General features: G+C 39.7%; 1 protein-coding gene across 12 annotated transcripts in view; it reads left to right on the top strand.

The window, feature by feature from the left end:
• Positions 1-15,031, top strand: part of ralgapa1 (Ral GTPase activating protein catalytic subunit alpha 1) — an 86,894-nt gene that overhangs the window by 51,790 nt on the left and 20,073 nt on the right. For all 12 annotated transcript variants that reach the window (XR_012370390.1, XR_012370389.1, XM_073869205.1 and 9 more), the window contains 5 exons: positions 468-539; positions 2,559-2,682; positions 2,861-3,016; positions 8,425-8,583; positions 13,286-13,413. Coding sequence is in view for 10 of the 12 variants with exons in the window: in XM_073869205.1 (XP_073725306.1) it covers positions 468-539; positions 2,559-2,682; positions 2,861-3,016; positions 8,425-8,583; positions 13,286-13,413 (639 nt within the window). In the remaining 2 variants the exon portion in view is untranslated. The remainder of the gene's footprint in view (positions 1-467; positions 540-2,558; positions 2,683-2,860; positions 3,017-8,424; positions 8,584-13,285; positions 13,414-15,031) is intronic.

Genomic DNA, 15,031 nt, shown 5'->3' with positions numbered 1-15,031 from the left:
AATTTTTCTTTTTTTTTTTTTATTTTATTTGTCACTTTGTAAGTTGTGTTCCTCTTTTGTCTATTTTTGTGTGTTTTTGCCTCAAGAGTCAGAATATCCTGGAGTATGTGAGAAAAACAAGGAGGTGGATAATTAAGTAAACAGGGTTTTAATGAAAGAAAGAGATCTGACACACAGTGCACAGTGACTGCCTATATGTCTTTCCATCCCTATTTTTGCTTGTTTGTTTGTTTGTTTGCTTGTTCATCTTTCTTTCCTATTTCCCTTTATCAATTTTTCACTTTTTTCCTCTTTAATTTCCTAAATATGTGAGCAACATAATAACATGTCAAGGCAGCACTAGTCCTGTACAGATTTCCTAATAGAAGGAAGAATTGGGTCCTTTTGTATCCACAGTTATTGATTGTTAAGTAAATCAATCAGAAGTGATCAGTCAGCTCACACGTGTAAATATATTTTGTCCACAGGAACAGTTTTCACCTGCTGAAGAAAAACGAAAAACTACTGAGAGAGCTGAAGAATCTGGATTCCAGACAGTGGTATGCTGCTTTGCCTTTCATCCTTCATTATTTTTCACGTGATATTGGTAATTTCCTACTTCCCACTTCAGAAGTCGTAATAACATAGTCGTCATTTCATAAAGAAAGATGTGTTATTATAAAGAATTAGCATCTTGTCTGTTGTTAACCATGTATCATCCAATTTCCTCTATACTTTTACCATTCTTTCTAGATAGACGATTTTTGAGCTGACGATTTTTTTTCTCGATCAAATACATGCATGTTTACGTATACAAATAACCATTTGACGCATTAGTGTGTTTTTTATGCAAATAAAAAATAGCTAAAACATTAATGATAAGTTCTCCTTTCACCATGTTCAAAGTTTAAGGGGGACATATCATGAAAATCTGACTTTTTCCATGCTTAAGTGCTATAATTGTCCCCAGTGCTTGTATCAACTTAGTCAATGTTTAAAAAAACAACCCAGTAACTTATTTTTAGTAAATCATTCTCTGCAAGCATGTGAAAAAATATGTAATTAAAATTTGGCTCCCCTTGTGATGTCAAAAGGGGACAATACCGCCCCTTAATCTGCACTTTCCATCCACAGCACTGCCATTTAGTGCAGAGATCAGCTCATTTGCATTTAAAAGGACATCCAAAAATGGCAAATTTTTGCTCACACCTACAAATTGGCAATTTTAACATGCTAAAATAAATTATCTATATGGTATTTTGAGCTAGAATTTGTACTCTGGGGACACCAAAGATTTATTTGACAACCTAAAGTCTTGGGAAATGGCCCCTCTAAGGTCACCCCAACTCAGAAAGTCAGATATCAAAATTATCTTGGGGTGCGTTGTGTGCATATCATACTTCACCAGACCGAACCGTACCCGATTACAATTGTCTCCGCTGTACTCCACCGCTCATCTGCACTCACACATTATGATCCATGTTTTGAAGAATAACTGGAAAATATGAGTATATGTGATATGGCTGATGTGCAAATCCTTTGCTGAATGACAAGAGATTTTAAAGCATATTAGGAGCAGTCTGCTCTCCAATCACTCTTATGCCGCTTTAATGGCATAAACCGATTGGTCTGCGCAGCAGGCATGATTTCAAATACACACCTGTTATCTGGGGTTGTTTGGGATGCAGTGACACGCGGCTGTATGTGTTTGTACTGCGCATATCAGAGGGTTTTACAGTATCTGCTGAAGTTTCACATTCCGGCACGCATGCCCTGCCCTGAATCAAAGCAAACTGTACCCGAGACCACCTCTGTACCCTGGTACAGGACACAGAAAACTTTAATTGGTTTCCGCCTTGCGTTTGGTTGCCACCGAATCACCTCATATAGCTAATTTCCATAGGGTTAAGCTGGTTACAACTCTCCACAATGCTCACACCGTCCAAGACGCACAGTGTCTTGAAAATGAATGACTTCCGGCCACTTTGACGCTCTCGCCGGCGGCGGTGTGGACGCACAGTTAAGGTACATTCACATTATAAGCAACTTTGTCGCTGTGTGTCGCTCGTCTCTTTCCAAAGAGGCGTGTCTATATCTAGTTGTCATAAACAAATGAGTAACGTCCACTCCAGTAACTGACGAGAGGGATGCCGTGAAATCCCTTGCTTCGTTCTCATTGGTAGTCGCTCCCGAATGTCGCTCATAATTTGCATTAAGTTAAACATTTCTCAACTTTGTCGCATGACTGAACACGCCCATCCAGCTGTCAACGGTCACTGTCGTCGGATGACGCCGAGCTTCCATTGAAATCAATGAGATCTCATCGCTCTGCTACTGCTAGTCGCTTATAATGTGTGAATGTACCTTTAGAATCTTCCGGTGTACGACTTGAGAGGCCGCTCATGTCTAATTACCGACTAGAAAACTCGTATTTACAATAAATCTCATAGCATGTAAAGGGACTGTAAGTCTACTGTTGTAAGATAGTTAAATGCATCTTTTCTCTATTTTTTATCTGTGTGGCTACCTAATGCATCTCTTCTCTGACTCATAAATGTACCTCTGTTTTGGTTGTCCAGTCGTGAAACGCACAAGATTGCAGTATTTTATGTGGCAGAAGGCCAAGAAGACAAGCACTCCATTTTGTCCAACACAGCTGGAAGTCAGGCGTACGAGGACTTTGTGTCAGGCCTGGGTTGGGAGGTACATCATCATTTTTCAAATTAACCCATAAGTCATTAATACTGTGTCCCCGGCCTTATTTAGGTTAACCAAAATGCTTAAATATGGAGTAGCTGTTAATTTTTTTTGGTATGTTTGTGAATAATGAGAATGAGATTTGACAACGAAACCCAATCAGACTTTTTTCTCTTATTTTTAGGTAAACCTCACTAGTCACTGTGGGTTCATGGGTGGCCTTCAGCGTAACAAAAGTACAGGTTTGACCATGCCCTACTTTGCCACTTCTACGGTAGAGGCGATGTTTCACGTCTCCACACGCATGCCCCCAGATTCAGACGACTCGCTTACTAAAAAGGTGAGAGGATTTTTGCAAAAGACATGTCATATTTTACACCTTGGAGCTTTCTTTTAAATGGTTGCTCTTTAGTTTTGCACTACGTGACCATCTTCCATTGTTTCTCTGACCTTAAAAAGCATGCTGTCTTTTATGTACAATGTACAAGATATCTACAGGGAAAATAAGTATTTGATACATCAGCATTTTTATCAGTAAGGGAATTTTAAAGTGGGCTATTGACACAAAATTTCCACCATCAAGCCAAATGTTGAATTCATACAAAGAAATCAGAACATTTAAGTATACAAGTTGAGTCATAATAAAGTGAAATGACACAGGGAATAAGAATTGAACACACTTTATTTAATACTTTGTAGAAAAGCCTTTGTTGGTGATTACAGTTTCTAGATGCGTCTTGAGAGACCAGTCGTCTGCATTGCTCAGGATTGATTCTGGCCCATTCTTCCACAAAAATGGTCTTTAAATCTTGAAGGTTGTGAATGACCTCAGTTAGGATTGCTAACTTCTTTATACCGGGTATTTCAATTCAAGTTACCAAATACTGTACTGCTGTACTTCTGTTTATGCAGCTTAGTTTTGATAATTTTTGAAAAGACTGAGTAAAGGAGTTTTGCGTTGTGAATGTTAGTGAAGGTCTTATTTCAACATTTTTCAATATCCAAAAGCAGTCCACTAAAGAGTTAAACTTTCCCTCTGGCCGATCACCTCCGAAAGACCTTTAAGCTTGTAGACAGTGTTGTTCTCCTCACAGCTCTCCTTTGTCTCGAGATCTCCTGTAGCGCTCCTCTTGTGCTTTAGGTGAAGTGATGTACAGAACCTCACTGACCCGACCATTCACACCTCATCATTAAATCTAACCCAGGCTAATCTATGGGGTGGGACACTTATACCTGCCGAGAGCTGCACTTTTGTGTTGCCGGGTTCCCCGTGGAGACTAAAGGTCCTCTTTTGCTATCAGAGCAGAGAAAAAGAGATAGTAATGACTCCTAACAGCCGTACTTTATTCTGCCTCTCCCACTGGCTTTGATCTCCATCTCTCTTTTATTTGAAAAGGATGTCGCAGCCTTTCTATATTTTTTTATTTTTTCGTCTCGTCCCTACAGTCATAGTGACCTCACTGAGAAGCATTGGCTCTGTTGCAAAATCTAGTGAGCTGTCTATGTAGGTTGCATTTTGGGACATCATAGGCACACAAAGGGTTGGTGCAAAAGCTAAGTAGCATAATGCTCCTTTGAAATTATCGTCTTTTGACAAATTGTAAGGCAGCACTGCATAACCTTAATGGAAACAGCAATAATGCATTGCAATGAACAACCAAGTGAACCAAGGAATTTAAATTAACGTTAATATAAATGTAATTTATTTAATGTTAAAAAAGTAAAACTACTATTTGCTATGCTAATATCATGCATTAAACAGCATGTTAACGTCAACCTTCAAAATCAGTTGAAAGTCAAATCTCCCACAGCACTAGGTTTTTAAACACAGACATTTTTCTTGGTTTTTCCCTTTGTACAAATGTCTGTCTGCATGGGTATTTTTTTCCGTTCACATGGGCAGCACAAATCTAATAATGTGCAGCATTAGCCGTAATGAGCTTGGCTGGGAGGCTGTGATATGGGGCTGTTTGTGGAGCGAGCGACCCATGCTGAATGACCAATCGCTTGTCATTAGAGCTGTCCCCTTACATCCTCACTCATACGTCTTCTGGGGCAGAGAGGGGGCGATAAGGTGCTAATGCGCCCTAAAGACATATTAATGAACGCTGATAGAAATGTGATATTGCGGTGAGTGACACTAGGGAGGGGGGAATACAGTGGACCCTGAGAAGGGCATTTTATGGGGCGTTTATTGGGGTGAGAGAGGGGGGCCCTAATTAGATTACCACCTTTAGTATGAAATGGTCTCGCCTACAGCCTTGTGACTTCGGTTTTTATGAGACCGAGCAGAGGGTTGTGGGATATTGTAGAGTTAGATTGTGATTGTCTTTATTTTTATTATATTCAGGGATGTAAGAAGAGGATGAATGTTTTTAAAGAAATGTTCTATTTTAACACAATAATTCTTTCGCCGCCAACATTTTTTTTTTAAGTTGCCATCCAGCTCCAGCATTTTTCATGATTTTCACAAAAGTTAAAGCCTTCCAGAAAGTGTTCTTCTTCAAATATATAAACATATACAATATATCAAATGAAAGAACAGACCCTCTGCTTTAAAAAAAACTGTTTCATCCTACCTTCATTAGTTCTCTTTTATCACCTCTCAACTATGGGTAGGTTTCTTCAAAAACTCACAATTTTGAGCAAAAAGTTGAGATAATTAAATTTTTCCCTTTTTTTGATCCTCAAAACGTAGACAGATATGCAGCTGCTTGCTCTAGGGCGATACTTCCGGGTTTTATAAGTTGCGGAAATACTCGTCATTGGCAAGGAAGCTTTTTCTCTTAATTGACGAGATAACTCTGTCTAGTTCACACGAATGGCGCAAATTGAGTGTTGAAAGTTGAAAAATTTGAACTTTGGCTGAAAAACGCGCCGCGTTAACCAATCAGGAGCTTGCTCTAGTAGTGACGTCACGTGATTACAGGAAGCTAGCAGAGTCGCAGAAGCCCCTCCCATTACGTGAATTTCCACGTGAATGTCTCGATGACTAGAATTTCACACGCTGCTTTCACGCACGAATGAAGCGAGTAAACTCAAAATGTTCAAGCGGCAAACTAGACGCGGTAGACGCGAATTTGATGCCTCGAACGCGGCTGGTGTGAACCCACGGTAATAAAGGTCATACATAAAGTTGTCTTAAAGGTATAGCAGCCTGTTTTGACTTTAAAAAGTCTGAAGAAAACGGAATCATGACTGGTTTTGGTGTAAGAAAATGCCATTGAAAAAACAATATTCTAACCGTTATGAGGTTAAAAATCGATTTAAATAAAAATAATAATAAAAAATTATGAAGTAAAAACTAAAAAGCTTCAAATGTAGGCAAGATTTTACAGTGTTTCATTTGTTAACATTGGTTAACTTACATTAGTTGCAATGAACTGTGACTAACATTTACATAGGTAACACTTTACAGTAATGTTATATTTGTTAACAACAAGTTAATGCATTAGTTAGCATAACAATGAACAAAAAATGAAGAAAATTTATTAATCTTAGTTCATATTAATTTTGGCATTTACGCAAACATTTATAAAATCAAATGTTGTAACTGTTAACTTAGTTATTGCACCTTGAACTAACATGAATAACTATATTTACATCATCTAACATTATATACGGAATAAATGGCGATTTGCCGTTTAATTATTCGAAAAAATTGCACACACAATGTGGCACAACGCGAAGTGGGTATGTCAAAAGATTAATCGAGATTAATCACATTCAAAATAAAAGTATATGTTTGCAAACTGTGTGTGTGTGTGTGTGTGTGTGTGTGTGTGTATATTATGTATAAATACACACATACACGTATGAATTTTAAAAAAATGTTGCTTAGGTACATTTTTATTTATGTTTATAATATAAAATATATATAAATATACATGTAAATGTTTCTTAAATACAAACATTAACGTGTGTGTATTTATATATATAAAATTATTACACACAGTTCACACACATAAATTATGCAATAAACTTTTATTTCGTATGTGATTAATTGCGATTTCTATCTTTAGACAGCCCTAATTATTTTCAAATTATTCAAAGGATCAGAGTCAGTTTACTAATGTAAATACAGATTACAACCTTATTGTAAACAAATACATTAAACTTTATTGTAAAGTATTACCAATATTTCTTCTACATTTATCTTAATGTTAATTTCAACATTTATGTATACTGAAAATATTTAATGGATCTGTTCACCTTTGTAATTACATAATAAACTAACATGAGTGAACAATAAACAATTGTATTTGTAATAACCAAGATTAGTAAATGCATTAAAAATAATGAACTATTATTACTGAATTAAACCTTACTGTAAATGTGTGAATATTGCTTGTTTAAAATCCTGATGGCCTCTGAACCTTTATCATAACCATCATAACACATTTCTCTTCTGCATTTGTGTAGAAAAGATCCTCTGTTGTTTTCTTTGTGGTGACTGGTAAAACATCTGATCCTTTATTAAGTGCGATCTAACGCAGATCTATCGCTCCTCCTCAGGAGGACAGAATTTCTGCCGATGCGTGTGGCATTTCTAAGATATTGCTTGATTTAAACAAAGATTGCTGAGATGAAAGAAAATCTCTCAGTCCAGACCACCTTAACGTCCAATAAAAGTCTTAATCGCTTTGTCACACAGACGCACACCCTCGAACGAAATGGCAGCCCTGGTTTGTGGCCGGCAGCTTGAGAGCTGGATGTAATTCATGGCTGTAATTTGAGCGTAAGGCGCGAGGTGAAGTGACGTGCGAGGCTGGTTTGGTCCAGCGGAGGGGTCTTGGACTGCCGTTCCTATCCCACAGGGGAGCTCAGAGGACATCCACACCACACGCGCCTATATTTCGCCCAAATTAAATTGGGTCCGTCTCTGCGCCGCATCGCCTATCATAACTCCTCGGAGGCAAATTAGATTTGCAAGGGCTGCTGGAGAGGCTATCCAGAGCACGATCTTCCGATAGCCGCTCTAAACCATGTTAACTAGACACTAAAGCGTGTCAGCACGGCCAGCGGTGCTACAACACATACACAGGTTGGTTGCTTCATGGCCATGATCCGATTGGCTAACTGTGTAACTTTTGTAAGGCCACGCAGGTGGTTTTCAAACGTAGTGTTTTGTCTACACCTGAATGTGACCATTCATTTTAATGGTCATCAAAGATACAGTCATTTTAAAAACTTTGCGGTAGCTGCAATCAGAATTTTTAGATAAGAGAAACAAATGTTGTCTGTTAGATGAAAGGAGACTGTGATTGGCTGCGGAAAGATCACAACTTTCGCTCTGGAGAGTTGACGGGTCGCTGCGTCCGTGAAGGCGGCAGTGATTGAGCGAGTCCCAGGAAGATGGAGTGATCTGGGGAAGATGGATGATAGGTGGAGAGCGGGACCGAGCCGGCCCGCTCACGACTGTCACACAGTACAAGGTTAACATTGCTGTAGTGGATACCTAGATTCCAGCTCAGACAAATTTAATTCGGATCAGTTAAAGTTTTTGTTACAGGAACGTGAACAGAAAATATGACTTGTACTGAATTTCAATGATGCTCACATGAGCCTGGTGTTCTTTCATCTTGTCACCCAAATTGTAAACGTACAATCCCATCTGTGGGGTCATTTACTCTCCTTCATTGCAATGTTTATCTTTTTCTCTCATGTGGAGCTCAAAAATGCATAATTTATAGTATGTACCGTGTACTCCTAACATGTGTCTCATATTTCTCCTGTTTCTCTGTATAGTTACGACACCTGGGCAACGATGAAGTTCACATCGTGTGGTCAGAGCACTCACGGGACTACAGGAGGGGCATCATTCCTACTGAGTTTGGAGATGTCCTGATCATCATCTACCCCATGAAGAACCACATGTACAGCATCCAAATTATCAAGAAGCCCGAGGTGAGAATGACCTGAGACACAGCAGTGAATTGTTATGCTGCGTTCACACCAGCCGCGGTAGAGGCGTCAAGCGCAAGTGATTTCAATGTTAAGTCAATGTAAAGATGCGTTGACGCGCGTCTGGAGGTCTCGCGGAGCAAATGAGGCATTTAGCGCGGCGTGGTAGATGCGATTCCGCCTCTGCGCGAATTGAGCGTTGCCGCGGAAAACGCGCGAGTTGAAAAATCTGAACTTTGCCGGAAAAAAGCGCAATGTAAACCAATCAAGAGCTTGCTCTAGTAGTGACGTGATTACAGGAAGCGAGCGGAGTCGCAGAAGCCCCTCCCATGATGCGAATTTCCTCGTGAATGTCTCGATAACTAGAAAATTCACCCGTGAATGAAGCGAGTACACTCAAAATGTTCAAGCGTCCAACAACGCGCCTCAAATGCATCTGGTGTGAACCCACAGTTACTCATGTTTGTAAATCCATAGTGCTGGGTTTCCCGCAGCGTATTTCAGTTAAGGCGGCCCGCCTAAGCTTGGAAACCCTACCGCCTTAACTAGCTCGTCCGGAAAAAAAAATGCTGCACAAGAGGCCGTCAAGTGCATCTCGGAGAATAGCGCATACGCGCATCACACCGCATGCGGGGACGCGCGCCACACGACCGCAATGAGAAAGACGTGGTTCGGACCGTCACTGTCTGGAGGATAACTAGCCAGTTTATAAAACATCTCGGAGAATAGCGCAGACGCGCTTCACACCGCTAGCGTGCACGCGCACCACACCGCCGAAATGAGATAATGACATGGTCCGTCATGTCCGGAGGATAGCCAGTTGATAAAACGCGTGTTCGTGAGAACTGTAAGTGGATTTATGTTTTGGGGTTATTTAAGCCTGTTATTGTATTAGTCTATAGGTCTTGCCAATTTAAAGGAAGTTAGCTGGTGTTTTTTGTTGTTTGAGCAACCTGCCAGGGTTTCACGTGCCTGTTGATTAGATATAATTGTTGAGCGCTCTTGCTCGCTTTATTTATGTGCATTATTTACATGCTACAATAGTTACACTCCTTTGAGATAATGTCATTAATAGTGGGAAATAATTAGTTTTTACTATTTTTGCGCTATCTATCATCGTTCGCCAGACGTTCTACAACATCTGCTTCAGTTTGTCTTTATTAACCCTTTAGTTTCACTTCATCACGCAGCTATTCCCGTTAGAGGTAAAAACATTTAATTCATTAATAATCTAGTATGTGTTCATTTTTTGTCATAGTTTCTTCAACATTAAGTTTTATTTGAGTGTTTTAGAAATAAATATTTTATCTATTTATTTTATTAAAATATTTAAATTTTCATCATGACACATCATGCCCCGCCCCTTTGATTGCCACGCCCTCGATTGTATTTTTTTGTCATATCTCAGTATAATGCCTGATAAAGCGCTGTTTATAAGTGCACATGACTGCTATGTTTACAGGGTTAATCTGGTAACCGCTATACAAGGGGGCGTGCACACCAAGGTGTTTTCAATGGAAGCGCCACTCTTTTCAAAAACGGCAGCAGCTGGTGGGTTTTGTCGACACTAAGCACCGAGAGTTGGAAGATTTTAACTGGGTGAAATGCTCAGCTCGTCAATGTCACTTCTCAAGCGGCCGTCCAATCATAATGGAGGAGGGGCAGGGCAAATATTACAACAACCAACTGGTGCACTGTTCAAGCGCCTACAGTTGGCGTCTTTCTGACGTTTTCAGCCACGTTCAAATGCTTTGGTGTACACACACCCCTTGAGCGCTTGTCTCTTGCACCCTCTCTCTCCCTCATCACCGTGATGAGACGCACCGCTCGCTCAATACAAACATGACAAGACGAGAAAGACCACAGCAGCCATAAAAAAAACGTGCATGTTTTATCGTTACCATAAGGCTTCAAAGAAACTTAAAGGAATAGTCTACTTATTTTCAATATTAAACTATGTTATTACCTTAACTAAGAATTGTTGATACATCCCTCTATCATCTGTGTGCGTGCACATAAGCGCTGGAGCGCGCTGCGACACTTCGATAGCATTTAGCTTAGCCCCATTCATTCAATGGTATCAAACAGAGATAAAGTTAGAAGTGACCAAACACATCAACGTTTTTCCTATTTAAGACGAGTAGTTATACGAGCAAGTTTGGTGGTACAAAATAAAATGTAGCGCTTTTCTAAGCGAATTTAAAAGAGGAACTATATTTTATGGCATAATAGCACTTTTGGGAGTACTTCGACTCGCCTGAAAAGATCGCTTCCACACCCTCCCTCTCATAATGGGAGAGGGAGGGTGTTACTGCGCCGAGTCGAAGTACTCCCAAAAGTGCTATTACGCCATACAATATAGTTCCTCTTTTAAATCCGCTTAAAAAAGCGCTACGTTTTATTTTGTACCACCAAACTTGCTCGTATAACTACTACTCGTCTTAAATAGGAAAAACGTTGATGTGTTTGGTCACTTCTAACTTTATCTCTGTTTGATACCATTGAATGAATGGGGCTAAGCTAAATGCTATCGAAGTGTCGCAGCGCGCTCCAGCGCTTACGTGCACGCACACAGATGATAGAGGGATGTATCAACAATTCTTAGTTAAGGTAATAAAATAGTTTAATATTGAAAATGAGTAGACTATTCCTTTAATATGCGAAAACACAAAAGCCTATTTTAATGATTTATATTACAAGTCAAGTTGATTATACTTATAATTTCAAAACAATATAGACACCGCATGCTTTATGTCTGTATGGTATTTGAGGACATCAAGCTGTCAATAATTTTTTCCCTCCTCTCTAAAGTGGTAAATTGTTTCATTCCATTTCATTAATTTTTTATAATCAATTCATTTACAGACCAATTTACTATTATCATGTAAAATATGTTTCACTCTACAGCCTCGTCTTTAGCCCTGTAGGCAGATTGTTCACTTAAATCAGTTTTTATTGTAAATTTAATCATTTACTCGAGAATCATTAATAAAAACTTTAGATTACTTGATTAACTAAATGATTGTAAATAAGTAAATGATGACAGAATTGTCAACTGTCCCTTTAAGCCTGCTAACAAGCAAATAAACATCTTGCTCGTGTACTATTTCAGTCTTTCTTGTCTCTTGCTTAAAGGTGCAGTGTGTAAATTTTAGTAGCATCTAGTGGTGAGGTTGCGAATTGCAACCAACGTCTCAGTCCACTGTTCACCCCTCTCTTTTGAAACGCATAGAGAAGCTACGGTAGCTGCCACAGAAAAACATGTTATCGTCGGAGACAACTTAGTAAAAAAAAGTTTGTCCATTTAGGGCTTCTGTAGAAACATGGCGGCACAAAATGGCGACTTCCACATAAGGGGACCCTCTGTGTATATAGATAAAAACGTCTCATTCTAAGGTAATAAAACACAATGGTTCATTACAAAAATGTCTTTATACACCCCTGATAATATAGTTTTGTATATTATTTTGCATTTCTGTCTAGAGATCCTTCTAAAAATTACACACTGCACCTTTAAAGGAAAAATTGGTAACATCCGATTTGCTTGTAAAGGAATCGGCAATGAAAAATCATGATCGGTGCATCACTATCCAAAATGTTTTTAGAGAAGAAAAATTGTGGTGGGGGATATAAATGATTAATAAAATAAAGAATAGTTGGAATTATAGAAGCATATATAAACTATGCTATATAAACATTGATGTAAACAGCGTGATGAAAAAGCAGGAAGGCGTAGAGCCAGACACGGGTCCAAATCCAGGGTTTTTCCTGGTTCAAAATTTGTTCAACCTATGCAGGAGAAAACCTTAAAAAATCAAGTGACTGAATAAACAGTACGTAGATCCAAACATAGCTCAAACAAAAGAAAAAAAGACTTGCGCACGAAAAACGACATGACATTGATGAAGTGTTAAACGTGAAAATGGTTTGCACACCTCGCACAACTTTATTTGTGGCCTCTGGAATACATTTATCCAAAGCGACTGAATCTGTGTTGTCGTAAGTATGTGTGTGTATTCGAACCCATGACCTTTGTGCTGTTAAAGCAATGTCCTCCTGACAGCCACAGGAACTTTGTTTCAGCATTCATTAACCAAAAAAAAATTTGACTCTCTTCAGCATGGACTACATCATGTTTTTAATAATCTTGCACCCCAATAATTTAGGATCGTCCCTGCACCCCGGAGGATGTAAGATGAAGCAGAGCTGTTTGTTTGTTTTACATCCAGTTATTTATCTGTAAATCAGCTCAATACTCTGTACAGGAGACAGTGGAAAAGTATCTGTCTTTGGGCACTAGCATCCTTTGTTTCCTGCTCAGTTATGTCAGGACTAATTGAATGAATGAGATTCTCAGAATCGAATTCCGCTGTGAAGCTGCATCCGAGACGAGAGGAGAGGTTTCAGTCTTTCATGCAGTCTGAGGAAATCTAGAATGATGAAAAGATAAAGAAAGAAGAGGCCTGGCTTTCATGAAAGTCCATTTATGGGCCATTTTAGTGCACGAGAGCTATTCACTGGATCTTTTCAGGCTTTTACAGACAGGCCAAAATATGTATTTCAAAAAATCCATAATACTGTTTATGTATAAAAAAAAAATTTAATTACATTATTGTTATGTTAATTGATTGTCATGCACATTTTCTATTTCCAAAAGTGTGTTTTGGTCATGTCGATCTCATCATGTCTATCTATATATCCACAGGTGCCGTTTTTTGGTCCCCTGTTTGATGGAGCTATAGTGGATGAAAAGATCTTACCCACAGTCGTACGAGCCACAGCCATCAACGCCAGCAGAGCTTTGAAATCCTTGATTCCTCTCTACCAAAATTTGTATCCTTTTAATCAGAAATGTTTACGTTTTTTAAGTTGGTAGAAGTGAGTATCATTTGCAAATCAGTTTGTTTTGTTTTTGCTCCCTTTCTCTTTGCAGCACAGAGCTGGCTCTTGTATGTACTGATTGACTGGCTAGCGGTCAGGTTGGGCTCCGGGTCAAAGTGGGATCAGGTAGAGCCGCTCGATAATTATTGATGTCTTATTTTTCGGCTGTGCACATGTAGAGCGCTCTGCCCACCCAGCCGGGCAGGTGATGGAATCAGACTGATCATCCTTCAGTGCCTGCTGCACAACCATTTGCTTCTAAAATGGTCCCCTGACAATTTGCCGCTGTTTTTCTCTCTCGCACCTCTGTTGTGGTAACCTGGTCCAACCAGACTCTCGTACATTTATTTCATTTGTACAAAGAGTCTGGCCACGCTCCATTCCAAAGCGTTACTTCCGTTTAGAAGGTTCCTCTGTTGAAGTTTAAAACTGTTGGATCTGCCCAGAGTCACTCTGAATCTGCCATAACCAATCGCTAACGTGTGGTCGCCATTTTTTAGGGTTTCTAATGTTCAGCAAGTCCAACTGCAGTGGCTCATTCACACTATACATTTGTGTAACCGCTCCAGCTGCGGACTTTAACCTTTCTTTAAAAGTGCTCTGTTCTCATCTGAGAGATGCTACTTCCAGAAAACAAAACGATGGCAGAAAGGAGGGGGAAAATGAGTGAGAGAAAAGGGGGGGAAAGCGATTCTCATCTGCCATGTCTTCCAAGCCGGAGAGATTGTTTGGCTCAGCTTGAGTCTCTCGCTCGCAGCAATCTCGCCCATCTGTGTGCCTGCGCGGAGCTCGATAGTGGACTGAGCTATTGATTGGCGTGAGCCGCACAGGTCGATGCTCCTGACAGCCTGAATTACAGTAATCTGTCATTATCGACGGATGTCTCTCCAAACCTTTTCTCTCTCTCTCTGTTTTTCTTTCAATCCGATCCCTTTTATTTTGAAACCATTCCTCTGTTCTTTCGCCGAGAGCTTGCGCACCCATTTTTCTTTCAGTCCTGTGCGAATAATTGATGACTTTGGGGGTTGGATGGCAGGCTAGCAGTGATTAGAAGATCTGTGTGTCAGACGAGCTGGTCTGCTCGCAGAGAACCCAGGGATGTGAGGATAGAAGTTACTCTATCTCCTGCTTACCTGTTGATGGGCCGCCACATGTAGTCATTGCAGGGGAAAAGAAAGTGATGTAACCATATTGTTCCTTTAAAGAGCCCCTTTCATGGATTTCCACTTTTTAACTCTAGTTACAGTATAATTTAGCCGTTTGAACATACAAGGGATGTGCAGAGTTACAAAGCTCACAGTCCAATTTAAAGGAAGATATTCCCTTTAACAGAAGGCACTTTTAATGGCCTACAGTAAACGCATGAGATGTAGTTGTACATTTATTTTTGTGATCTGATTACGTGAACGTGGTCATCTGAAAAATGCACGCGCACTAGCTGCTTATACCCGCCCAAATGCTGTTGCCAAGAACACCTGTTTTGTTACTATCCCAAGTCTGTTTGTTAACGGTATTGCAGAGTTATTGATTTCAATATGTCTAGGAGGCGCTGTTTTTTTTTTTTAGATGT

Source organism: Misgurnus anguillicaudatus, chromosome 7 (assembly GCF_027580225.2).
Source record: "Misgurnus anguillicaudatus chromosome 7, ASM2758022v2, whole genome shotgun sequence".
Lineage (NCBI taxonomy): Eukaryota > Metazoa > Chordata > Actinopteri > Cypriniformes > Cobitidae > Misgurnus > Misgurnus anguillicaudatus.
Note: the sequence above shows the minus strand (reverse complement) of the source record. Positions and strands in the feature narration are given on the sequence as shown.